At 37.4% G+C, this 26,404-nt stretch overlaps 1 protein-coding gene across 2 annotated transcripts; it reads right to left on the bottom strand.

The window, feature by feature from the left end:
- Nucleotides 1-182: 182 nt before the first annotated feature.
- Nucleotides 183-26,199, bottom strand: TMA16 (translation machinery associated 16 homolog). 2 transcript variants are annotated; one of them, XM_036892298.2, is made up of 7 exons: nt 25,778-26,199; nt 17,743-17,855; nt 8,863-8,900; nt 7,602-7,686; nt 6,321-6,469; nt 2,888-2,930; nt 183-1,395 (listed from the first exon to the last, which is right to left on the bottom strand). In XM_036892298.2, exons 1-7 carry the CDS (start codon nt 25,811-25,813, stop codon nt 1,215-1,217), a joined length of 645 nt encoding a protein of 214 aa, XP_036748193.2. In that variant the 5' UTR covers nt 25,814-26,199; the 3' UTR covers nt 183-1,214. The 2 variants fall into 2 exon arrangements, with proteins under 2 accessions (XP_036748193.2, XP_036748194.1); XM_036892299.2 differs by lacking the exon at nt 25,778-26,199 and adding an exon at nt 25,215-25,358.
- Between the last annotated feature and the right edge of the window lie 205 nt (nt 26,200-26,404).

Below are 26,404 nucleotides of genomic sequence, written 5' to 3'. Positions count from 1 at the left end.
TTGTGATTCAATTTTAATAGGCATTTTGAGACCAAAATTTAAAAAAAGGAAACTTTTCAAAAGCTAAACAGGAACTTATGTAACCATAAAACAACAGTTTTACACAGATTAATAAAGCAAAAGTGAATCAGCATCAGTTATTATCAAGGAAAACAGAATAATCAGAACCTTAAGAAGTGAAATTATGGAAATCAATTTTATTTTTAATTTTCAGAAACAAAAGATCTGTAACATTTTAAACAAATTGTTAACAAGACTTAGTTGATATTTAAACTCATAACTAAAGTTATAAATTAAAAACATTGTTTTATATTTTCTTTTCTCAAAAATACTCAAATACATTTGAATCGCATCCTTTAGAAAATAGACTAAAAGATACTTGCACTTAACAACTACGAAGAATATTCTAACACATCCATGTTTTCAATGCCACTTGAAATATTGAGTTATATGTCATTTAACCTATGTCACAGAATTAAAAAATAACAAAACTAAAATAATTGGTTCTCTAATCTTCAGTCCTACAAAACACCACTTCTCACAATGAGAAAGCAGGAAATAACATACAAACAAAAGAGTTAACCTGAAATCATTTATCCACTTTATCAAAAGATAAAGGTGTGGTAGATCAGCATAGCAAGAATAATTTATTTTTTACCATTTAACTCTAGATTAAAGATAATAAATAAAAATAATGTACAATCCCATCAGTATATATGAAATTCACATTACATTTTTCCTGTTTCTTAAGGAAAGAAAACAGCGTGAATGATTAAGAGGAAGATTAGTAAAATTTTAGTACTGAAAGACAATTTTGCTATCACTTCCCAAGAAGTATCCATAGGACCCTTTTAGAAAACAGGTTGCTGTCCATGCCCCAAAATGTGAGATTAGATGATTCTAAAAAAAACTAAAATCATTTTTTGTACTTATTCACATTGCTCCCCCGACCCAGAAATTCAGATTAAATGACCCTTAAAGACCATAATTTTATTTTATTTCACTGTATCTATTTAGCAACTTAATGTAAATAAAAAGCAACATTTTAAAATAAAAATTGTAACACTGTTTTTGAAACTGCAACTAGAATTCTCACCACATAAGAAAGTAAGTTAACTAACAAATTTTTGGATCTAGACAATTATTTACCATCATCAATTCAAGTGTAACTTGAGGCACTCAAATTACTTATTTTCAACTCAAATAAGGGACAATTAGGCCACTGCAGTCATCTCCTCATCTGAGTCACTTGATTCATCTTTTAGTTCTAATTCCCCTAAATCTTTGTCTACAGTTATAACAGTTTTCTTCTTGCTCTTTTTGGGAACTGCATCATTAGCACAAACTTTTCTCATTTTAATGTTTGGCAATTTCTTCAGATCCAAATCCCATTCCCTATCAAAAGAAAGAGTGTAGAGGGTTGACGGGGTATTAGGTGGGGAAGCAGAGGAAAGTCAATATTCAAATCACTCAAAGTAGCAGAACAAAGATTAAAAATTTACAGCAGATTCAAATCCACTAGAAAGAAGCAATATAGATGCATTAGGGAAAAAAAACATGTCCCAAGAACTGAGGCTATGCCTTTCCTGTACTTATTGTACTTTCTCATTAATCCACAATAGCGATAACTGCACAAAGAATTCCACATATTCAAAACTTCCAAAGCAATATGGAAAATACTAGGCAGACATTACAAGGAAGCTCTATTCTGTTCTTTTATTCTTCCAAACCGAACTCTTCTCTCAGTCAGGCTATATGGTAGCAAGAATCTCAAAAGCAGGAACAGGATCATATCTGGCAAATCTCCAAACTACATAGTCAGAAAAGGTTTTTCTTTTCACACATAGTGGTGAGTCACAATTAAGATTCAGTAATCAAACTATTTCTGTGGTTATAGAAGAAAACTTTTAGTTTTCAACTTCAGCATTTTCTGTGACAATACTATGTTCACTTACTTCAGGAACAATATGAAGACTGCAGAACTAAACTCTAACCACAATACTAACAGTCTAATTTCTTCTCTAGTTTCTAGCTTTCTTTGGGGGAGGCAGAGCATACATATACTATTTTAGTAATAAGGAGTACATTTAAATATCTGATTTATGTTACAGGCAAAAAAATAGCATATGAAGAATCTTAAGCTCCATTTAAATTATGAAAACATGTATGAGCTAAAAAGTGAACTATTTCTTAAATATGATCAATGAATTCTATTATTTTATTAAATATTAAGTACTTAATATTAAATATTTTCTATGAATTCAGAAGTATAGAACTATAAAATAAGCTTAAGGGTGTCAAAGAATGTGACTGAACTTAAATTTCTCAACATAAAATTTCAGACCAATCAACATGATCTACTTAAGACCAAAATGATAAATAAAAATGTCTTTTCTAAAGAAGACCAAAAAATTAAAATCCTACTCAGTGGTCCCTGGCCATAGGAGACTATTACTAAAGAGAGCACTGACCACTGGGTATTGATGGCTTAAACCTTTCCTAAGTATCACTTCCCATTAAGCATCTTCTCTAAAAGAGGGTGCTGCAAAAAGTATGGGGATGGAACTCAGCCATCAAGTCAGCTGCTGTTAGTTTATCTTTTAAAAAATTAAGAATTGGGGAGGAATAGTGAGATCAAGTTCTTTTATGTACTATAAAGTATTTTAGAATATTTGAAAATCAAATGCACCATATAACTATTATTTCAGTGTGTATCAGGTATTTCAAATAAATACAAGTCAGAACAACTCTTATTTTGTCTGATAAAAGTGAAAAAGCTAAAGAAACCCGATTTTCTTTTAGCTCTAATGTCTGGACTCAAAAAGGAAGAAAGTTTACATCTCATGTATTTTACACATACCTTCAAGGTACAAAGAGACAAACTTACCTAAAATTTTTCAGATTATCTGCATTTACAATGTCTGGAATCTCTGGGAAAGAAAATAATTTATATTCATTAGACAATGCTTTCTAAATTGCAACATTTTAGAGTCTTCTCGTTTATTATCTCAGATACAATAAATGATAGACAATAAGAACATCCAAAGCAAAATAAAATTTCAAAGCATTACTATAATGCTATATGAAAAGTAAGTTTTGCAAATATAAAGGGCTTAGTTTAAGAAAGTGATTTAAGAAAAATGCTACTAAATAATAAATTCTACCATAGAATCTTTAAAATAAAACAAACTTATAACAAAATAAACCCTCTCCTTTTAATCCATAAAAGATACCTGGAAATTTCTAACTACCAATATCCTAAAACAACATGCTGGATGATTATATGAATTTTCTTGGTGATAAGTACAACTTTTCAAGTATATACTTCACCTTGACAATGTAGTTTATCTGAGGAATGCAAGGATTAATTAATATTAAAAAATCACATTATTCAAAATATTTAAAAAAATGTTAAACTATAATCAATAGAAACTCAAAGTTGTTCAATAAAATTTAAGTCCATTTTTAATAAAACTAGGTGTATGACAATTCCTTACCATTATTAGAAAGTTTATTATAAACTAATACAAATGATCATGTATTATGTACTGGTGGAATACAAGGGGCATATATAACAAAAATTGGAACAATATTGCAAAAATGCTGGCCAATGCCAAAATATATTAATTAAAATCCAGAATCAATGAATTAAAAAGACATAAGTGTTCAACACAACCATATACCGACCTTCACAACAGCTTAGAAAATAAGAGTATGAGGAGCCAAGCATTTAAAAGGTATAAGTTAAGCACAAATTTCTTAGAAAAAAAATTCTAATAAAATTAGTCAGAAACAGTTATACCACCACAGGAGAGCTGTTCATATCTCTGTACCTTATCAAAGCAGAATTTGATGACAATTTTCTTTAGATACTTGTGACCCTTTTTCAACACACTCCCTAGCTCTGGAAGAAGCACTACATACAGCACAGAAGAACTCAAGATCTGAGGTCTGGTACTGGTTCCATGGCCAATCAATGTCTGACCCAGACATGCGCTGTTAATCTGGTAGCTACTCTTGAATAGACTTTATAAAGCAGGGAAAGAGCAGAAGCCCAGAGACCAACTAGGATGCTGTTATAATGGTGCAGTCGAGATGATGGTGGCTTGAACTAAGGAGGTGGTGGTAGTAACAGGAAGTCATCAGGTTCTAAATATATTTGCTAACGAGTTGTACATGCAATGTGAGGGTGACTTCAGGGTTTCTGATGTGAGCAACTGGGCAAACAGCACTGCTGCTAACGGAAACACAGATCCTGTAGGAGGTACCAGTTTGAGGAAAAGAGTTAGTCTGCTTTTGGGTATGTTAACTTTGATGTAAGACACAGATTTTGAGAAACCCAAGTTTAATAATGCAAGTCTGGAGTTCTAGGGACAAGTTAGGGTTGGTGATATATATCTGGACATTACCAGCATTGAGATGGTATTTAAAACCACAGGACCGAATGTGATCAATTAAGAATTGGTGTAAATAGAAAAGAAACGACACCCAAGTACAGGGACGTAGGCCAATACTTTCTTTGTGACTATGAGGAGGATTCAACCAGGAAACTGGAAAGTCATGGCCAGTGAATTAGGGAAGGTTTGGGACTTCTACACCAAATGAAGTGTGAGAAGAAAATGAAGTAATCATCTGTCAAATGCTGCAGAAAAGTGACTACTTAGAGAGTCAATATCCAGTATAATTACTATTTGTCTTAACAACTTAAAGGTCATTAGTGATGAGTACTTTCAGCTGAGTGACAGGGACAAGGGCCTCAGTAGAGTGAGTGCCTAAGGAAATGGAGACTACAAGCATAGACAAAATCTCACCTCTCAGAAGGTAAGAGCCTACGTGAAAAGGACCCCGGACTGCTTGAAGTCTCCCTCAACCTGCTGTAGTAGGTGCTGTGTCGGGCACTTTGATAACTGTTGCATCACTATCAACAGGCTGGGACCTACACAATAGTTACCCACAGGATTTTTCCTTTAGGGACCTATACTTTGGTGTTATCATTAAAGTTTAAAAACTAAATTTTGCAATTAAATATTTCATTTATTATACTTTCCAGGAACACCCATGAAACATAAACAAACGCCTACAGGGACGAGGCAGGGAATGTGAATGAAGGAAGGTTCAGGACTATGGCAAACTTGAAAATATATACTCAAGTCTAAAAGGGACAGCTGTTAACTCCAGCCCAGCAGATTGTACTGCCAAATTATCTGATTTTTTGAGAAACCAAATTTTTGAGCCTTCTACATTTTTCATGTGAAATCACCAGATTATTTTTTTGTACAGGCATACCCTCTTTTATAGCATTTTACTTTATTGTGCTTTGAAGATACTGCATTTTTTATAAACTGAAGGTTTGTGGCACCCCTCTGTTGAGCAAGTCTATCGGTGGCATTTTTCTAACAGTATTTGCTCACTTTGTGTGTCTGTCTCATTTTGGTAATTCTTGAAATGTTTCCCTTTTGCATAATCACTGTATTTATTATAATGATCTGTGATTAGTGATTATGATTCACTGAAAGCTCAAAGATTAGCATTTGTTAGCAATAAAGTGTTTTTTAATTAAGGTATACACATTTTTTGTTAGATGTAATAGTACTGCACACTTAATACATCATAGTACAGCATGAAAAAAACTTATAGACTTGGGAAACCAAAAACTTTATCTGCCTCACTTTCTTGCAGTTTGCTTTATTTAGCTTTACTGTGGCTGTCTGAGCAGAACCCACAATAACTCCAGTATCTTCAATTAATAAACTAATCAAATACCATTTGTAGGCCATAGGTAACCTTTCAGTTGTCACCTGCCTGTGGGCTTTGAAGTCTTAAATAATCTATCCAACTGAATGCTTTTCTTCAGAGTGATGGTAAACTATTAAAAGACTTGTCTATAAGAATGGTAAGAAATGTTACAATGCTAAGACTGAATATTTAATTTCTACAGTTTCTCAAGAATGACTACAACAGGTATAGCTCAATACTGCAAGAACTACAAAGATGAGAAGAACAAGTACCTACTATAGGAAACTCAGATGTAGTTGGAGATGGGCAAGTAAAACTCTGTGAACAAAGCAAAGGAGAGGAAAAAAACTTCACTGTAACAGTAGAAAGATATGATGTCACTATCACAACTGATAGTTTTTGGAATGTAGAGGAAACCAAGAATGAATAAAAATTATTCCATATAGTTGCAAAATATAGAAAATCAAAGGAAGACAATCAAATAAAAGTAAAAAGAATAAATAAAACTAAACCTTTCCCAGGAATTACAATCTGATACTGCTTTGTATTTTAGAAAGAAATAGAGAAAATGGCAGTAAACACACCAAGGCCATATCCTTCATACTGCTGTCGCTCACGCTCCATTGTCTGCTTGATGACTGTCTCCCTGGAACAGTGCCGCCTTCCTTGCCTGTCTTTGATGCTGTTATGTAATTCAATCTGCTCCAGCTCACTGCTGAATCGATTTAAATACCTGAAAAATAAGAAAATGATTCGAGTTACAAAGTCTGTAAATTTGACTTATATTACTTCACTTAAAATATAATCCCCCAGCAAAGGCTGGGGGATTTTATATTCCTCTGACCTCAGGACCTCAGACATTCCCCAGATAACCCAACCATTTCCAAAATTTCATTGACCAAATCACTGTCTGCTGTTAAGTATCTGTTAAACTCCAGATCCTCATATTCAAACACCTTCTAGATATCTCCATTGGCTTAACACATCAAAACTGACTTGTCCTCATTTTTGCCCCTCCCCAACCCACACCAAACCTGCTCTAACTCTTTGGCTCCTGCCTCAGGACATAGTATTACCATTCATTCAGTTGCCCAAGAGAGAAGTGTACATGTCATCCTTGACTCCTCACTCTCTCTTTTATGCCACACCTAAGTTTTCTCTAAAGACTGAGACTTCTATCTTCTTAGTATCTCTGTAATCCTTAATTTCTTTTCACTACCCTGCTAACCAGAGGCCACCATCTCATTTGGATTGCTTCATCAGGCTCTCAACAGTCTCCCTGCCAAAGCCATGCTCCCTCAGGCCATTATCCTCATTCTCACTACTGTGATCTTCCTAAAGTTTAAATATGACCATCTCAGATGCTTGCTTAAAAGCCTCCTATAGTTCCTAACATCCTTTGATAAACTCTTACAATGTTATTTGAGGTCTTTCATGATCTGGTTGCCACTTATAGTACCTGTTACAATTCCCTCCTGGAACCTGTTATTTTGGTCTAATGAATGTCTGGAAGATCACTAAGTATGTTGCTTTCACCTATGGACCTTTTTAGATACTGTTCTCTCTGCCCGGAAGCTCTTGAAACTACCTTACCTCAGTCCACTAGCCCCTCCCCTTCATGTATCAGTTTAAATGTTTCTACAGGACACCTTTCTTGATTCCAAGAAAGTAGTATTAACAACTACTCTGACACCCAGAAAAATTACAAACCTACTAAAGTGGCTAGGCTAGGCTATCAGCCCAAAACCCTTTTGATAACAAAGGCTATTTGCTCTTCTGAAGTCCAGCACAGAACAGTCTCTTGAAAAACCAGGTTGGAGAACTTCTTTTTCTGACCCTTTGTGATTAACATACCCAGCATTTACCTTTCAATTAATTCACAAGCACCTTTCTTTGAATATCCTACTTTTTGGGGATCAAGATGATTTTGAAACCACTCGAGTTTTTCACCTATAACAAATACCAAGATAGTTTAACAGAAGGCGTCATTTAAACAAAGAGATATTCATTATAATTTTCAACACGATCAATGTTTTTGAAACAGTATCACAATTTATTTCAATGTTATACATAAAGACTTGCATGGACTTAAAGCTAATTAAACCAGTCTGTCAGAAATTAAATTGTCACATTTTAATTTTGGGAAGAAACAAGGAAGGGAAGGATGTTTTCTATATGTATTTCTCATCCAATAAGGATGCAAAAACTAAAAAGAGAGAAAGAAAGACTACTTTAATAGAACATGAAGTTCTAAGTATTTAAAATGTATAGCACAGAACTTGTCTGAAAATCTGATTAGATTAATGAAAATAGTATTTGCTGAGCATTTTATAAGCAGCAGGCACTGTGTCTAGAGCTTTAGGATTCTAAGAGGTTTAGTACCATTATCATCCCTATTCAGATGAGAAGGTAAAGTAACCTGTCCAGGGCCTCAAAGTTAGTAGATATACTAAGCATACAAGATTTGCCAGATACAAGACTAACTGAGATTTATTATCAAAGAGCTAACAGACCCCATCCTTATAGTAAATCTGACCACTGTGGTCACTTTCAGTTAGCTATATCAATATTACAGATAAAGAAACAGCCCTACTTTGAATACTAACAACCCATTTAGGAAATTCTATTACCTGAGGAAGAGTAAGAGATAAGAGCTCAAAAACCTTTAATTTTAGTAATAAAGCCTAAAAATCGCTATTTTGAAATCTCAGCCTTGTCAGTAAAAAATTCACCAACAATAAATTTGACCAAAAAAGAAAAAAAAGATTTGTGACTCTTGGAATATAGACTAAGAGTATGTACCCACATCATTAAATATGAATTGTTGTTTCCAAAATCTGCAGGCTATAATCCTTCATAATTCTACTGTTTAGGGAACTAGAATTAAATTTCAGACATAGATAGATACAAACTAAATAATTTCTAGAAAACTGAGTGAGTTACTTTTAACATTGTTTGCTTTAAGAGCTTAATGACTGATTTTGTTTTTTGTTTTGTTTTAATCAAGACTCATAAATATAATACACTTAGATAAAACTAGCATTTCACTAGGAGGGTCAAAAGAAAAATAGGTATAGGACAGAACTTCATTATACTCTAGAATGTCAAATAAGTAAATCCACTTACCAATAAGGTTGAGACGCAATGCCTTTTCATTCTTCAACCTTGGAAGAAAAAAGGTGCGTAACGTGTAAGAAAATCTCCAAAGCAAGTTCTAAAAATCTGTTGAAAACAACTAAAAGAAACACTACAAATTTTTTAAATATAGAAACATTGAATACCATGCTTCTTTTGTAAGTGACTGGAACAAAATATTAGAAACTTTTTAGCTCTTTAATGACTAAAGGACACCGAGAGAACAGATTAGTTTTGAAAACACAAATGAAAAAGTGATTGGATTATGCATGTCCAGGTGGGTTCTGTATAGGAAGAACACTTGTACACAAGAGTGATGCATACTTTCTAGAAGACTGGGTGCCACCACCAAGACCAAAATGTCTTACTGTTGACTTTTTAACTTCAACAAGAACAAAACAGAATCTTTACTTTTCATAATTTGAAAAGTATTTTAACAAAGGGAAAAAAACCATTTACTGTCAGAAAACAGTCTCAGTAAGATATACCTCCTATTATTGCTTTATTGATATTCTAATTAGTTCATCCAAAAGAGACCTTTGGGTGGCCAGTTTTGCCACAATTTAGGCTACCCAGGGATACACAATGAAATACACAATGAACAAAAAAATCCAGTCTGTGCTGAAATTCATACCAGATTTACCCTCCCACTTTAAACAACCAGAAAACTAGAGAAACAAAGTTAAGCTTTTCATAAAACTTTTTAGCCACAGAAAGGAGAAAATATTCACAATACAAATAACCAACAAATGACTTGCACTCAGAATACACAAATAGCTCTTACGACCTAGTAACACATAAACAATCCAATACCAAGAAGTACAAAAGATTCTAAGGTTTTTCATCAAAGACATACAAATGACCAATAAGCACATAAAAAGATACTTAACACTGGGACTGCTGAAAACCTAACTCCAGAGACCTGCTCTGGGGGCACAAACCTACATTTCATGGTACTTTCATGATACTCTCATGATTATGGGGTTGGAAAGCTAAGACAGGCAGAATTCCTGGAGAGACTGACATTCCAGCTGCTTGTGGAAAGCAGGGATCCATATCCAGCTGCTCTGGGACAAAAGCTTATACCTGTGTGTTCAGCCCACTGGTTCAGGCAGTGGAGACAGGCACACCATCTGGGAAACAGGAAACAGCTCTTTCCACCCCCTAGGCACGAATACCGCTCCCCTGCGACCCCTCACATTGCTTCAGGGGCTGAGCACCTCCAGAGAGTAGAGCTTCTTGCCAACAGAGGGCACCATATACAAATATGAAACATCAAAGGAACCTGGTTCAGAGTAAAATTAAAATAACTCCTGAGAAAGATGACACAGACCTCATGATTCTTCCTGAAAGGGGGTTCAAAATAAAAATCATTAACATGCTAATGGAGGTACAGAAAGATATTCAAGAACTCAGGAATGAATTCCGGTCAGAGAACCAACCGTTGAAGAGCACAATGGAGGGCATTAAAAGTAGATTGGATACGGTGGAGGAGATGATAAATGAAATAGAAATTAGAAAAGAGGAATACAAAGAAGCTGAGGCACAGAGAGAAAAAAGGATCTCTAAGAATGAAACAATATTGAGAGAACTGTGTGACCAATCCAAATGGAACAATATTCACATTATAGGGGTACCAGAAGAAGAAGAGAGAGAAAAAGGGATAGAAAGTGTCTTTGAGGAGGTAATTGCTGAAAACTTCCCAATCTGGGGAAGGACATAGTCTCTCAGGCCATGGAGATCCACAGATCTCCCAACACGAGGGACCCAAGGAAGACAAAACCAAGATATATAGTAATTAAAATGGCAAAGATCCAGGATAAGGACAGACTATTAAAAGCAGCCAGAGAGAGAAATAAGATCACATACAAAGGAAAGTCCATCAGGCTAACATCAGACTTCTCAGCAGAAACCTTACAGGCCAGAAGGGAGTGGCATGATGTATTTAATGCAATGAAGCAGAAGGGCCTGGAACCAAGATTACTTAACCCGGCAAGATTATCATTTAAATTTGAAGGAGGGATTAAACAATTTCCAGATAACCCAAAGTTGAGAGAATTTACCTCCCACAAACCATCTCTACAGTCTATTTTGGAGGGACTGCTATAGATGGAAGTGTTCCTAAGGTTTAATAGCTGTCACCAGAGGTAATGAAACCACAGTAAAGAAAGCAGAAGAGCTAACTACTAAGAAAATGCAAAATTAAATTAACTATCCCCAAAGTCAATCAAGCGATAGACAAAGAGTACAGAATATGATACCTAATATATAAAGAATGGAGGAGGAAGAAAAAGGAGGAGAAAAAGAAAAGAACCTTTAGATTGTGTTTGAAATAGCATATTAAGTGAGTTAAGTTAGACTCTCAGATAGTAAGGAAGTTAACCTTGAACCTTTCGGAACCACGAATCTAAAGCCTGCAATGGCAATAAGTACATACCTATCGATAATCACCTTAAATGTAAATGGACTGAATGCACCAATCAAAAGACATAGATAGAGTCATTGAATGGATATAAAAATGAGACCCATCTATATGCTGTCTACAAGAGACTCACTTTAAACCCAAAGACATACAAATACTAAAAGTGAAGGGATGGAAAAAGATATTTCATGCAACTAATAGAAAAAATCAGGAGTTGCAGTACTTATATCAGACAAAATAGACTTCAAAACAAAGTCACAAAAGACAAAGAAGGACCCCATTACATAATGATAAAGGGGTCAATCTAACAAGAAGATATAACCATTATAAACATTTATGCTCCCAACACAGAAGCACCTACATATGTGAAACAAATACTAACAGAATTAAAAGGGAAAACAGAATGCAACGCATTCATTCTAGGAGACTTCAACACTCCACTGACTCTGAAGGACAGATCAACCAGACAGAAACTAAGTAAGGACACAGAGGCACTGAACAACACAATAGAACAGATGGACCTAACAGACATCTACAGAGCTCTACACCCAAAAGCAGCAGAATACACATTCTTCTCAAGTGCACATGGAACATTTTCAAGAATAGATCATATACTAGGCCACAAAAAGAGCCTCAGTAAACTCAAAAAGATTGAAATTGTACCAACCAGTTTCTCAGACCACAAAGATATGAAACTAGAAATGAATTATGCAAAGAAAATGAAAATTTCCACAAACACATGGAGGCTTCACAACATGTTCCTAAATAACCAATGGATCAACGACCAAATAAAAACAGAGAGCAAGCAATATATGGAGACAAATGAAAACAATGATTCAACACCGCAAAATCTGTGGGACGCAGCCAAGGCCGGGCTAAGAGGAAAATATATTGCACTACAGGCCTACCTCAGGAAAGAAGAATAACCCCATATAAGCAGTCTAAACTCACAATAAATGAAACTAGAAAAAAAAGAACTAATGAGGCTCAAAGTCAGTAGAAGGAGGGACATATAAGATCTGAGAATAAATAAAATCAAGGAGACAAAACAATAGAAAGAATCAATGAAAGCAAGAGCTGGTTCTTCGAGAAAATAAACAAAATAGATAAACCCCCTAGCCAGACTTACGAAGAAAAAAAGAGAGTCTACACACATAAACGGATTCAGAAATTAGAAAGGAAAAATCACTACAGACACCAAAGAAATACAAAGATTTATGAGAGAATACTATGAAAAATTATATGCTAACAAACTGGATAACCTAGAAGAAATGGACAACTTTCTAGAAAAATACAACCTTCCAAGGTTGACCAAGGAAGAAACAGAAAATCTGAATAGACCAATTACCAGCAATGAAATCAAACTGGTAATCAAAAAACTACCTAAGAACAAAACTCCTGGACCACATGGCTTCACTGCTGAATTTTATCAGGCATTTAGTGAATACATAACACCCATCCTCCTTAAAGTTTTCCAAAGAGTAGAAAAAGAGGAAATACTCCCTAACTCATTCTATGAGGCCAGCATCACTCTAATACCAAAACCAGGCAAAGACACCACAAAAAAAGAAAATTACAGACCAATATCCCTGATGAACATAGATGCAAAAATATTCAAAAAATATTAGCAAACTGAATTCAAAAATACATCAAAAAGATCATCCAACATGATCAAGTGGGATTTATAACAGGGATGCAAGGATGGTACAATATTCAAAAATCCATCAACTTCATCCACCACATCAACAAAAAGGACAAAAACCACATGATCATCTCCATAGATGCCAAAAAATCATTTGACAAAATTCAACATCCATTCGTGATAAAAACTCTCAACAAAATGGGTATAGAGGGCAAGTACCTCAACAAAATAAAGGCCATATATGACAAACCCACAGCCAACATCATACTTTACAGCGAGAAGCTGAAAGCTTTTCCTTTAAGATCGGGAACAAGACAAGGATGCCCAATCTCCCCACTTCTATTCAACATAGTACTGGAGGTCCTAGCCACAGCAATTAGACAACACAAAGAAATAAAGGCATCCAGATTGGCAAGGAAGAAGTTACTTTGCAGATGACATGATATTGTACATAAAAAACCCTAAATAATCCACTCCAAAACTATTACATCTAATATCTGAATTCAGCTACATTACAGGATACAAAATTAACACAGAAATCTGTGACATTCCTATACAATAACAACAAACTAGCAGAGAGAGAAATCAGGAAAACAATTCCATTCACAATTGCATCAAAAAGAATAAAATACCTAGGAATAAACTTAACCAAGGAAGTGAAAGACCCTGACCCTGAAAACTATAAGACACTCTTAGGAGAAATTAAAGAAGATACCGATAAATGGAAACACATCCTCTGCTAATGGATAGGAAGATTTAATATTGTCAAAATGGCCATCCTGCCTAAAGCAATCTACAGATTCAATGCAATTACTATCAAAATACCAACAGCATTCTTCAAGGAACTAGGGAAAATCATTCTAAAACTCATATGGAACCACAAAAGACCTCGAATAGCCAAAGCAACCCTGAGAAGGAAGAATAAAGCTGGGGTTATTGTGCTCTCTGACTTCAAGCTCTATTACAAAGCCACAGTAATCAAGACAATTTGGTACTGGCACAAGAACAGACCCATAGACCAATGGAATAGACTAGAGAGCCCTGATATAAACCCAACCATATACGGTCTATTAATATATGATAAAAGAGCCATGGATATACAATGGGAAATGACAGTCTCTTCAGCAGCTGGAGTTGGCAAAACTGGACAGATACATGCAAGAGAATGAAACTGGATTATTGTTTAACCCCATACACAAAAGTAAACTTGAAATGGATTAAACACTTGAATGTAAGTCATGAAACCATAAAACTCTTAGAAGACAACACAGGCAAACATCTCCTGAATATAAGCATGAGGAACTTCTTCCTGAACGCATCTCCTCAAGCAAGGGAAACAAAAGCAAGAACTCATGGAACTACATCAAACTAAAATGTTTCTGTATGGCAAAGGTCACCCTCAACAGAACAAAAAGGCATCCTACAGTATGGGAGAATATATTTGTAAATGACATATCCGACAAGGGGTTAACATCCAAAATATATAAAGAACTTACATGCCTCAACACCCAAAAAGCAAATAACCCAATTAACAAATGGGCAGAGCATATGAAGAGACAGTTCTCCAAAGAAGAAGTTCAGATGACCAACAGACACATGAAAAGATGCTCCACATCACTAATCATCAGGGAAATGCAAATTAAAACCACAATGAGGTATCGCCTCACACCAGTAAGGATGGCCAGTATTGAAAAGACAAGGAACAACAAATGGTGACGAGGATGTGGAGAAAGGGGAACCCTCCTACACTGCTGGTGGGAATGTAAGCTAGTTCAACCATTGTGGAAAGCAATATGGAGGTTCCTCAAAAAACTAAAAATAGAAATACCATTTGACTGGGGAATCCCACTCCTTGGAATTTACCCAAAGAATACAAGTTCTCAGATTCAAAAGACATATGCACCCCTATGTTTATCACAGCACTTTTTACAATAGCCAAGAAATGGAAGCAACCTAAGTGTCCATCAGTAGATGAATGGATAAAGAAGATGTGGTACATATACACAATGGAATACTATTCAGCCATAAGAAAGAAACAAATCCTACCCCTTGCAACAACATAAATGGAGCTGGAAGATATTACGCTCTGTGAAATAAGCCAGGTGGTGAAAGACAAATGCCAAATGATTTCCCTCATTTGAGGAGTATAAAAATGAAGCAAATCTGAAGGAACAAAATAGCAGCAGACTCAGAGACTCCAAGAATGAACTAGTGGTTACCAAAGGGGAGGGGTGTGGGAAGGTGGGTGGGTAGGGAGGGAGAAGGGTATTGAGGGATATTGTGTTTAGTTCACATGGTGTGGGGGATCATGGGGAGAACACTGTAGCACAGAGAAGGCACATAGTGGATCTGTGGCATCTTGCTGCACTGATGGACAGTGACTGCATTGGGGTATGGGTGGGGACTTGATAATACGTGTAAATGTAGTAACCACATTGTTTTTTCATGTGAAACTTTCATCAAGAGTGTATATCAATCATACTTTAATAAAAAATTTTTTAAAAAAAGATACTTAACATTAGTCATCAAGAGGTGAAAATTAAAACCACACTAAGATATTACTATACACCTACTAGACTGGCTAAAAATTGTTTAAAAAACTGATAATGTAACATGTTTGAGAGGATATGGAGTAGATGTAACTCATACACTGTTGGTGAAATATAAAATGGTTCTATCACTTTGGGAGGCAATTTCTATCGTACTTAAACATTACACCTATCATATAACCAGTAATTTTATTTCTTAGAAACTCAATTTTTTATATACTTAAACATACATCTACCATACAACCCAGATATTCTAGTTCTAGGAACTGAAAAAAAAATGAAAATACATATCCATACAAACATTGTGCATGAATGTTCATGGCAGCTCTACTCGTAACAGCAAGGTTGGCAATATTTTTCTTAAATGGCCAGATAATAAAATGATAGGCTTTGCCAGCCATATGGTCAGTCTTTGTCACAACTACTCAATTTCTGCCACTGCAGCCTGAAAGCAGCCACAGACAGTAAAAAAGAAACGGGCATAACTGCTTACCAATAAAACTTTCTCTCATAAAAACAGAAGGCTATGCCCTTAGTTTGAAGACCCTGAAAACAGCCAAAAACTGTAAACAATTCAAAGACCATCAACAGATAAATGGATAAACTAGATATTCATACCACAGACTAAGTACAAAAGAACAGCTAATATAAAAAATAACATGGATAAATTTCACAAACATCATGCCATGTGAAAGAAGCTGACACAAAAAATTATATACATGATTTTATTTATATTGAAACATTAAGAAAAAATCTCATCTATCAAAATAAAGAGCAAATCAGTGATTGCTTAAAGCTGGGGGGAAGGATGAGGATTGACGAAATGATGCACTGGAATTTTTTGAGAGGATGAAACGCACCATACACTGATCAAGGTGGTTATACACCAATGTATTCTCAAAATCCACAATCTGTACACTTAAAACATGTCTATTTTATTTTATTTATACCTCACAGTTGGTTTAAAAAAATAAAGACTACTTCATAACAAGGTAGAGAATGGCTCTAAGAGATTCATTCTTTTCAAATAAGCCTGAAGGAAGAATGTAGTTAGAAGACTATTGAGTAATAATACCACAGGTCAGTGGTTCTCATAGCGTGGTCCCCAAACCAGCAGCAACGACATCAATAATACCTGGAAATTTGCCAGAAACCCAAATCTTGGTACCCAGAACTCATGAATGGAAAGGAAGACTCAAGGAGTGGGGCCTAAAACAAACTGTTTTAATGTGCTTTACAGGTGTATCTCATGTACTCCAAATTTGTGAAAAACTGGCATAACAGAAATTACAAAACCACAGAAGTAATATATCATGTCAAAAACATACAGCAAAAGTTAGTGATACATGAATACTTAAAATTAGAAAATTACTGTTTTGAAGTAATACTGTCATCATAACAACCTTTATGGGAAAAAAAGACCCACCCTTCAAAAAAAGTTGACTAGACTATCACAGCACTTGATTACTCCCTTCTAGAAAACTACTAGCCAAATCACTGTGAAACAGCTAATGTTTACTATACATGGCTTGAGGTCTTAGGCAAGGAATCAATATATAACAAAGTGCTTGTTTCTATTAGATAGTATGTAAATGTATCTAACATGCATTAAAATGGTAAGGCTATTCTAAAATAATCAAAATGATGACTTTTATTTTGTCTTAAAAACTTCATTTTAAGACACTTTTTTTTTGTTTCCACAGCAGCTGGGGGCTCTCACAAACTGAAGATGGAGGAGAGAAATTGGCAAATTATCATAAGAAGATTTTCCTAAATTTTTCACATCAAGAATAAAGACTGACTTCCAGGTACAATAACGATCTATGAAAATCCATTCCTCCAAAAAAGCAGAGAGAACACTAATTAAAGTCATCAAAACCAACTTTTTCAGAAGTATGTGAATCAGACAAAGTCTTGCAACAATCTGAGGAGTAGTCTCAAGAAAAATGGGCCAATTTCAGTAAGAACAGCAAGCTTTGGGGTGTTTTATTTGACTACCCTAGCTATATAAAACAGAAGCTCTCCCTCAGTCTCCATCCCATAATCCTTTTAAGTTTTTCTTCACTGCACTCATTGCAACCTATTTAAATTTATGCAGCTGTTTTTTGTAAGCTGTACAGGAGCTGAACACTTGTTCACTGTTTTACCTTCTGTGCATAGGACATAATATATTCACTAAAGGAAGAAACGAATATTGATGAAACAAATGTGTAAGTGGGCTTTCACTGATGCATAATACAAATGATAAAGATACTTACTTTTCCTTTTTTTCTTGTTTGTGGGCCTCTCTTGTCATTTGAGCTGCTTTTCTACTATATGGATGGATGACTTTTTTTTCCCGTCCTACACTTTTTACCTTTAGTGCTTTAGGCTAAAATGTAAGAAAATATACAGTCAGATACATAAGTAATTACAAAAAATTTTCTTTAGAAATAAATATTTAAAACTGTAATAGAATACTGTGAGCCAGAAATTAGGAATCAGAATATAAGCCATTTGTGTCAAATAATTTGTTCCATATTATATATATGCACAATTACATATATTAAAATATGTACTTGTCATATATTATGTTAGTTTGTTCTTTGTTAAGTAATTTAACAATCTTTATTTCCATGATCATACAGAAATGATATATTCAGAACTACTCTTCAATGATGTAAGAAAAAAAAAGAATGCACAGGAAGGGTCAATATCTTCGAAGTAGATACAAAGAATGCAGATAGTGAAGAGACTCACAGCTGAAATCTGTTACAGTTAAGAAAGAGAAACTGGGTAGAAGGAACATAGGATGCTAATGGGAGCTCGACTGCAGAAGTTGCACTTGGAACTGAGAGGGTAGTGAGTCAAGAAAATCAAAATTGGGTTCACAGGAAAAGAGGAAATAATAGAAGCCATCTCAAAATTAGCACAATCCCAAAAGAAAACAAATTATCTCCCATTCAAGCCTTATTCTAGTTAACTACATCACAATTCATTCAATCCTCTAAACTAGGAACTTAATTTTTTATTCCTAACATAATTGTTTCTTATCAGAACTACTGCTGTTTAAGAATTATGTTTGGCTCCCTGTAATAGAAACCCAAAATAATAATGACTTAACCCAGGTAAAGTTTAGTTCTCATGTTAAGTGGGAGCTGGAGGCTCTGCTTCACAAAAGCCTCAAAGATCTAGGCTCCTTACACCGTTACTATCTACTGTCCTCAAGCTATGAACTCCAATAGACCTATATAGTCCAAGATGGCTTAATACCAGGTCTAACCTCCACCCAATGAAAAGTAGAAAAGAAAATCAAGAAGCACTCTTTCCCTTAAGAGCAAGATCTGGGAATCTGCAGTCTTCTGCTTGTATCCTACTGACCAAAATTGATTCAGAGGGATATATAGGGAAGAGTAGTAAATATAATCTTTATTCTCGTTAAAAATACTTTGCTATAAAAAAACCTTCAGATTAAAGATGGCGGCGTGAGAGGAGAGAAGAGGCTTCCTCCTAAAACTGGATGCAATTAGAAAATTTAATTGGTGCAACTAATCCTGAGAGAGCAAGAGGAAAGAGGACGCGTCAGACTGCACACACCTGGAGAAAAGAGCAGACCTCAGCGAACGGGGTAACGTACCAGAGCTGTGGCTCCGTGGGACTGAGCCCCTCCCCCACCCCAGCTCACCGGCGGGAGGAAGAGAAACAGAGCAGAGAGGGAGTGGAAGGCTTGGGACTGCTGAATACCTAGCTCCGGAGATCTGCACTGGGAGCACAAACCTACATTTCATGGTGCTTTCATGAGACTCGCATGACTACTGGGTTGGAAAATTAATACAGGCAGAGTTCCTGGGGAGACTGGGATTCCGGCTGCTTGTGGAAAGCAGGGATCCATATCTGGCTGCTCTGGGACAAAAACTTATACCTGTGAGCCCAGCCCACTGGCTCAGGCAGTGGAGACAGGCACAGGAGCCAGGAGGCAGGGAACAGCTCTTCCCTACCCCCAGTACCACTCCCCTGTGACCCCTGACATTGATCAGGGGCTCAGCAGCTCCAGAATACAGCTTATGGACACTAGAGGGCGCCATATACAAACATGAAACACCAAAGGAACCTTGTCCAGAGTAAAATTGTTAATACAACTCCGGAGAAAGATTTAAATGATATGGGCCTCGTGACTCTTCCTGAAAGGGAGTTCAAAGTAAAAATAATCAACATCTTAATGGAGGTAAGAAAAGACATCCAAGAACTCAGGAATGAATTCAGGTCAGAGATCCAATCATTAAAGAACACAAAGGAGGGTATTAAACGCAGGTTGGATACGGTGGAGGAGACAATAAATGAAATAGAAACTAGAGAAGAGGAATACAAAGAAGACGAGGCACAGAGAGAAAAAAGGATCTCTAAAAATCAAAGAATACTGAGAGAACTGTGTGACCAATCCAAGCGGAACAATATTCACATTATAGTGATACCAGAAGAAGAAGGGAGAGAAAAAGGGATAGAAAGTGTTTTTGAGGAGGTAGTTGCTGAAAACTCCCCAAATCTGGGAAAGGAGATAGTCTCTCAGGCCATGGAAATCCACAGATCCCCCTACACAAGGGACCCAAGGAAGACAACACCAAGACACATAGTAATTAAAATGGGAAAGATCAAGGATAAGGACAGACTGTTAAAAGCAGCCAGAGGCAGAAATAAGATCACATACAAAGGAAAGCCCATCAGACTAACAACAGACTTCTCAGCAGAAACCTTACAGGCCAGAAGGGAGTGGCGTGATGTATTTAATGCAATGAAGCAGAAGGGCCTGGAACCAAGATTACTTAACCCGGCAAGATTATCATTTAAATTTGAAGGAGGGATTAAACAATTTCCAGATAACCAAAAGCTGAGAGAGTTTACCTCCCACAAACCATCTCTACAGTCCATTTTGGAGGGACTGCTATAGATGGAAGTGTTCCTAGGGTTGGATAGCTGTCACCAGAGGTAGTAAAATCATGGTAGGGAGGGTGGAGCAGCTGACTGTGAGGCAAATGCAAAATTAAACTGACTACCCCAAAGCCAATAAAGAGATAGAGAAATAGTATAGAATCTGATACCTAATATATAAAGAATGAAGGAGGAAGAAAAAGGAGGAGAAATAAAAAAGAACCTTTAGAGTGTGTTTGTAACAGCATACTAAGTGAGTTAAGTTAGACTCTTAGATAGTAAGGAAAGTAACCTGGAACCTTTGGTAACCACAAATCAAAAGCCTGAAATGGCAATAAGTACATACCTATCGATAATCACCCTAAATGTAAATGGACTGAATGCACCAATCAAAAGAAATAGAGTCACTGAATGGATAAAAAAACAAGACCCACTATATACTGCTTATAAGAGACTCACCTCAAACCCAAAGACATACACAGACTAAAAGTCAAGAGATAGAAAAAGATATTTCATGCAAACAATAGGGAGAAAAAAGCAGGAGTTGCAGTACTAGTATCAGACAAAATAGACTTCAAACAAAGAAAGTAACAAGAGATAAAGAAGGACACTACATAATGATAAAGGGCTCAGTCCAACAAGAGGATATAACCATTCTAAATGAATATGCACCCAGCACAGGAGCACCAGCATATGTGAAACAAATACTAACAGAACTAAAGGAGGAAACAGACTGCAATGCATTCATTTTAGGAGACTTCAACACACCATTCACTCCAAAGGACAGATCCACCAGACAGAAAATAAGTAAGGACACAGAGGCACTGAACAACACACTAGAACAGATGGACCTAATAGACATCTATCTATAGAACTCTACATCCAAAAGCAACAGGATACACATTCTTCTCAAGTGCACATGGAACATTCGCCAGAATAGACCACATACTAGGTCACAGAAAGAGCCTCAGTAAATTCCAAAAGACTGAAATTCTACCAACCAACTTTTCAGACCACAAAGGTATAAAACTAGAAATAAATTGTACAAAGAAAACAAAAAGGCTCACAAACACATGGAGGCTTAACAACATGCTCCTAAATAATCAATGGATCAACGAACAAATTAAAATAGAGATCAAGGAATATATGGAAACAAATAACAACAATAACACAAAGCCCCAACTTCTGTGGGACACAGCGAAAGCAGTCTTAAGAGGAAAGTATATAGCAATCCAGGCATATTTAAAGAAGGAAGAACAAACCCAAATGAATAGTCTAACGTCACAATTGTCAAAATTGGAAGAAGAAGAACAAATGAGGCCTAAAGTCAGCAGAAGGAGGGACATAATAAAGATCAGTGAAGAAATAAACAAAACTGAGAAGAATAAAACAATAGAAAAAGATCAATGAAACCAAGAGCTGGTTCTTTGAGAAAATAAATAAAATAGATAAGCCTCTAGCCAGACTCACTAAGATAAAAAGAGAATCAACACACATCAACAGAATCAGAAATGAGAAAGGAAACACCATGACGGACTCAACAGAAATACAAAGAATTACTAGAGACTACTATGAAAACCTATATGCTAAGAAGCTGGAAAACCTAGAAGAAATGGACAACTTCCTAGAAAAATACAATCTTCCAAGACTGATCAAGGAAGAAACACAAAATCTAAACAAACCAATTACCAAGAAAGAAATTGAAGCAGTAATCAAAAAGCTACCCAAGAACAAAACCCCTGGGCCAGATGGATTTACCTCGGAATTTTATCAGACATACAGAGAAGATATAATACCCATTCTCCTTAAGGTTTTCCAAAAAATAGAAGAGGAGGGAATACTCCCAAACTCATTCTATGAAACCAACATCACCCTAATAGCAAAACCAGGCAAAGACCCCACCAAAAAAGAAAATTACAGACCAATATCCCTGATGAACGTAGATGCAAAAATACTCGATAAAATATTAGCAAACCAAATTCAAAAATATATCAAAAGGATCATACACCACGACCAAGTGGGATTCATCCCAGGGATGCAAGGATGGTACAACATTCGAAAATCCATCAACATCATCCACCACATCAACAAAAAGAAAGACAAAAACCACATGATTATCTCCATAGATGTTGAAAAAGCATTTGACAAAATTCAACATCCATTCATGATAAAAACTCTCAGCAACATGGGTATAGAGGGCAAGTGCCTCAACATAATAAAGGCCATATACGATAAACCCACAGCCAACATCATACTTAACAGCGAGAAGCTGAAAGCTTTTCCTCTGAGATCGGGAACATGATAGGGATGCCCACTCTCCCCACTGTTAACATATTACTGGAGGTCCTAGCCACGGCAATTAGACAAAACAAAGAAATACAAGGAATCCAGATTGGTAAAGAAGAAGTTAAACTGTCACTATTTGCAGATGACATGATATTGTACATAAAAAACCCTAAAGACTCCACCCCAACACTACTAGAACTGATATCGGAATACAGCAAAGTTGCAGGATACAAAATTAACACACAGAAATCTGTGGCTTTCCTATGCACTAACAATAAGCCAATAGAAAGAGAAATCAGGAAAACAATTCCATTCACAATTGCATCAAAAAGAAAAAAATACCTAGGAATAAACCTAACCAAAGAAGTGAAAGACCTATACCCTGAAAACTCTAAGATCTTAAGAGAAGTTAAAGAGGACACTAACAAATGGAAACTCCTCCCATGCTCTTGGCTAGGAACAATTAATATCGTTAAAATGGCCATCCTGCCCAAAGCAATATACAGATTTGATGCAATCCCTATCAAATTACCAACAACATTCTTCAACAAACTGGAACAAATAGTTCAAAAATTCATATGGAAACACCAAAGACCCCGAATAGCCAAAGCAATCCTGAGAAAGAAGAATAAAGTGGCAGGGATCTCACTCCCCAACTTCAAGCTCTACTACAAAGCCACAGTAATCAAGACAATTTGGTACTGGCATAAGAACAGAGCCACAGACCAGTGGAACAGAATAGAGACTCCAGACATTAACCCAAACATATATGGTCAATTAATATTCGATAAAGGAGCCATGGACATACAATGGGGAAATGACAGTCCCTTCAACAGATGGTGCTGGTAGAACTGGATAGCTACATGTAAGAGAATGAAACTGGGTCACTGTCTAACCCCATACACAAAAGTAAATTCAAAATGGATCAAAGACCTGAATGTAAGTCATGAAACCATAAAACTCTTAGAAAAACTCATAGGCAAAAATCTCTTGGATGTGAACATTAGTGACTTCTTCATGAATGTATCTCCCTGGGCAAGGAAAACAAAAGCAAAAATGAACAAGTGGGACTATATCAAACTGAAAAGCTTCTGTACAGCAAAGGACACCATCAATAGAACAAAAAGGTACCCTACAGTAGGGGAGAATATTTTCATAAATGACAGATCCGATAAAGGCTTGACATCCAAAATATATAAAGAGCTCATGCTCCTCAACAAACAAAAAGCAAATAATCCAATTGAAAAATGGGCAGAGGAGCTGAACAGACAGTTCTCCAAAGAAGAAATTCAGATGGCCAGCAGACACATGAAAAGATGCTCCACATCGCTAGTTATCAGAGAAATGCAAATTAAAACCACAATGAGATATCACCTCACACCAGTAAGGATGGCCACCATCCAAATGACAAACAACAACAAATGTTGGCGAGGTTGCGGAGAAAGGGGAACCCTCCTACACTGCTGGTGGGAATGTAAATTAGTTCAACCATTGTGGAAAGCAATATGGAGGTTCCTCAAAATGCTCAAAATAGACTTACCATTTGACCCAGGAATTCCACTTCTAGGAATTTACCCTAAGGATGCAGCACTTCAGTTTGAAAAAGACAGATGCACCCCTATGTTTATCGCAGCACTATTTACAATAGCCAGGAAATGGAAGCCCATCAGTAGATGAATGGATAAAGAAGATGTGGTACATATACACAATGGACTATTATTCAGCCATAAGAAGAAAACAAATCCTACCATTTGCAACAACAGGGATGGAGCTAGAGGGTATTATGCTCAGTGAAATAAGCCAAGCGGAGAGAAACAAATACCAAATGATTTCACTCATCTGTGGAGTATATGAAAAGAAAAACTGAAGGAACAAAACAGCAGCAGAATCACAGAACCCAAAAATGGACTAACAGTTACCAAAGGGAAAGAGACTGGGGAGAATGGGAGGGTAGGGAGGGATAAGGGCGGGGAAGAAAAAAGGGGGTATTATGATTAGCATGTATAATGTGGGGGGTGGGGGAAAGGGGAGGGCTTTGCAACACAGAGAAGACAAGTAGTGATTCTACAACATCTTACTATGCTGATGGACAGTGACTGTAATGGGGTTTGTGGGGGGGACTTGGGGTAGGGGAGAGTCTAGTAAACATACATACATACATACATAAATACTTTGCTATAGAAGAAAAAGAGATGCTTAGGGGACAGTCTCCAACATACCTAATCCTCCAAAAAGGTCAAGTGTTTCTAGAATCTCCTTTTCAGAGGTATTGTCATTGCCTTAATTCAGCCTCATGATGTCTTCCATGAATAGGACGGCCTTTGGGTTCTTGCTGCTCGTCCTTCTTTCGTGGGAGTCACAGACCTTATTTTCCTGCAGCACTAATCTAGCGGAGTCCCTCTGCTGGGGCAAGCGCTCTGCGGGCTCCCGGTTAGGGCCTAGGTTACTTACCAAGGAAAACTCTACCCCAACCTGCTACTCCAGCATTACTTCCCATTCTTCAAAACATCCTTCATCCCATTCTTACTGAATTTCTCACCTTTCCAGAACAAACTTGGCTATTTCATAACTTCTTGAGACACAGAAGCTTTCAAAAGTTATTTTTTTTCCCTCAAACGGGATCAAGGATAAACGGGAGCTCTTTATATTGCTGACCTTTATATTCAAGTCTGTTATATAAGCACTCTCGCACCTACTCAATTTTTTACAAAAACAAAAAAGCTCCAGTGCGGCGTTAAGAAACGGGGCGTGAGGGCTGGATTTGGGGCAGCGAGCGGACGCCCGCTTCCAGGAGTTCTGCCGGCACCTCCCCGGCCCCAGCGGCGAGGAGCCAGACGCGAAACGGCGCGCGATTCCCCGGAAGGGGCCAGGCCGGGGAGGTCAGGCGCCCGGCGAGGGGCGGGCACCCCGCGCGCAGCAGAACTCAGGGCGGCGCGTTGAGTCCCCGGCGTCCCGCTCGCACCCCGACTCCGGCGCGCCGCCCAGGCTCACCGCTCCGCGTCCTCGGCTCGCCCAGCCTCCCGAGGCTTCCCCCTTCATCCCCCTCGTCCCACAGGAGCCTCACGGGGCACCGAGCGGGCTCAGAGAGCGGGAGGGACCCACCATGGTGCTCCTCACCGCCCCGAGGGACCGCAGCATTCACGCCGGCCAGCCTCCTCCGGCAGCTCCTGCTCAACCTCTTTCAGGGCCGGAGGCCCGGATGGACCCGACCGGAAAAGGAAGGACGGGTACGTCTCTCTAAAACGTCCCCGGGAACCGAAATCTCTCTTTTTCCGTCCGTGTTGGACTTTCGCCTTACCCCTGCTGACAGCCTGGCCGGGTTCTCTCCCGCCCGCGAAACGGGGGGTCTCGCCACGACGGAGGCCCCAGGCTTTAGGCGTCGCGGTCCCAGACGCCTACGGTGGGCGTCTGCCTGGCCGCCCGGCTCTAGAGCCGAGCGGGGCTCCTCCCTCGCGCGCTCCTGCCCGGTCCCGTGGGGCAGAGGGTCCTGTTCTCTGCTTCGCGTGGCCAGGCCATCTTGAGCAGGCTTTTACCCCGTCTGAGTGCCTTCGTTCCTGAAGGCTGCTTCCACATGCTCAAGGCCCCTTCCAAACCAGTTTTTCTGTTTTCTCACAAATGTGAAAGTTTTTGTTTTGCATATACTTGTTAGAGTTTGCAAAATAAAGAAAAGCTGGCCCCCATACTAGGGACCCCCAGAAAGATTTATAAGGCCTGTTTTGATAGTTCGAT

This window comes from Manis pentadactyla, chromosome 1, assembly GCF_030020395.1.
Source record: "Manis pentadactyla isolate mManPen7 chromosome 1, mManPen7.hap1, whole genome shotgun sequence".
In the NCBI taxonomy this organism is placed as follows: Eukaryota; Metazoa; Chordata; class Mammalia; order Pholidota; family Manidae; genus Manis; species Manis pentadactyla.
The sequence above is the reverse complement of the archived record's forward strand: the minus strand, read 5'-3'. Positions and strand labels throughout refer to the sequence as shown.

What these genes read in the sequence shown, in the direction of transcription:
- TMA16 (XM_036892298.2), bottom strand. Translation starts at nt 25,813, where the DNA reads ATGCTGCGGTCCCTCGGGGCGGTGAGGAGCACCATG. An exon ending in ATTGCGTCTCAACCTTATTG is followed by an intron (nt 7,687 to 8,862) that starts GTAAGTGGATTT and finishes TATTTGTTATAG; the next exon opens with GTGAAAAACTCGAGTGGTTT. An exon ending in GCTTGTGAATTAATTGAAAG is followed by an intron (nt 6,470 to 7,601) that starts GTAAATGCTGGG and finishes CTTATTTTTCAG; the next exon opens with GTATTTAAATCGATTCAGCA.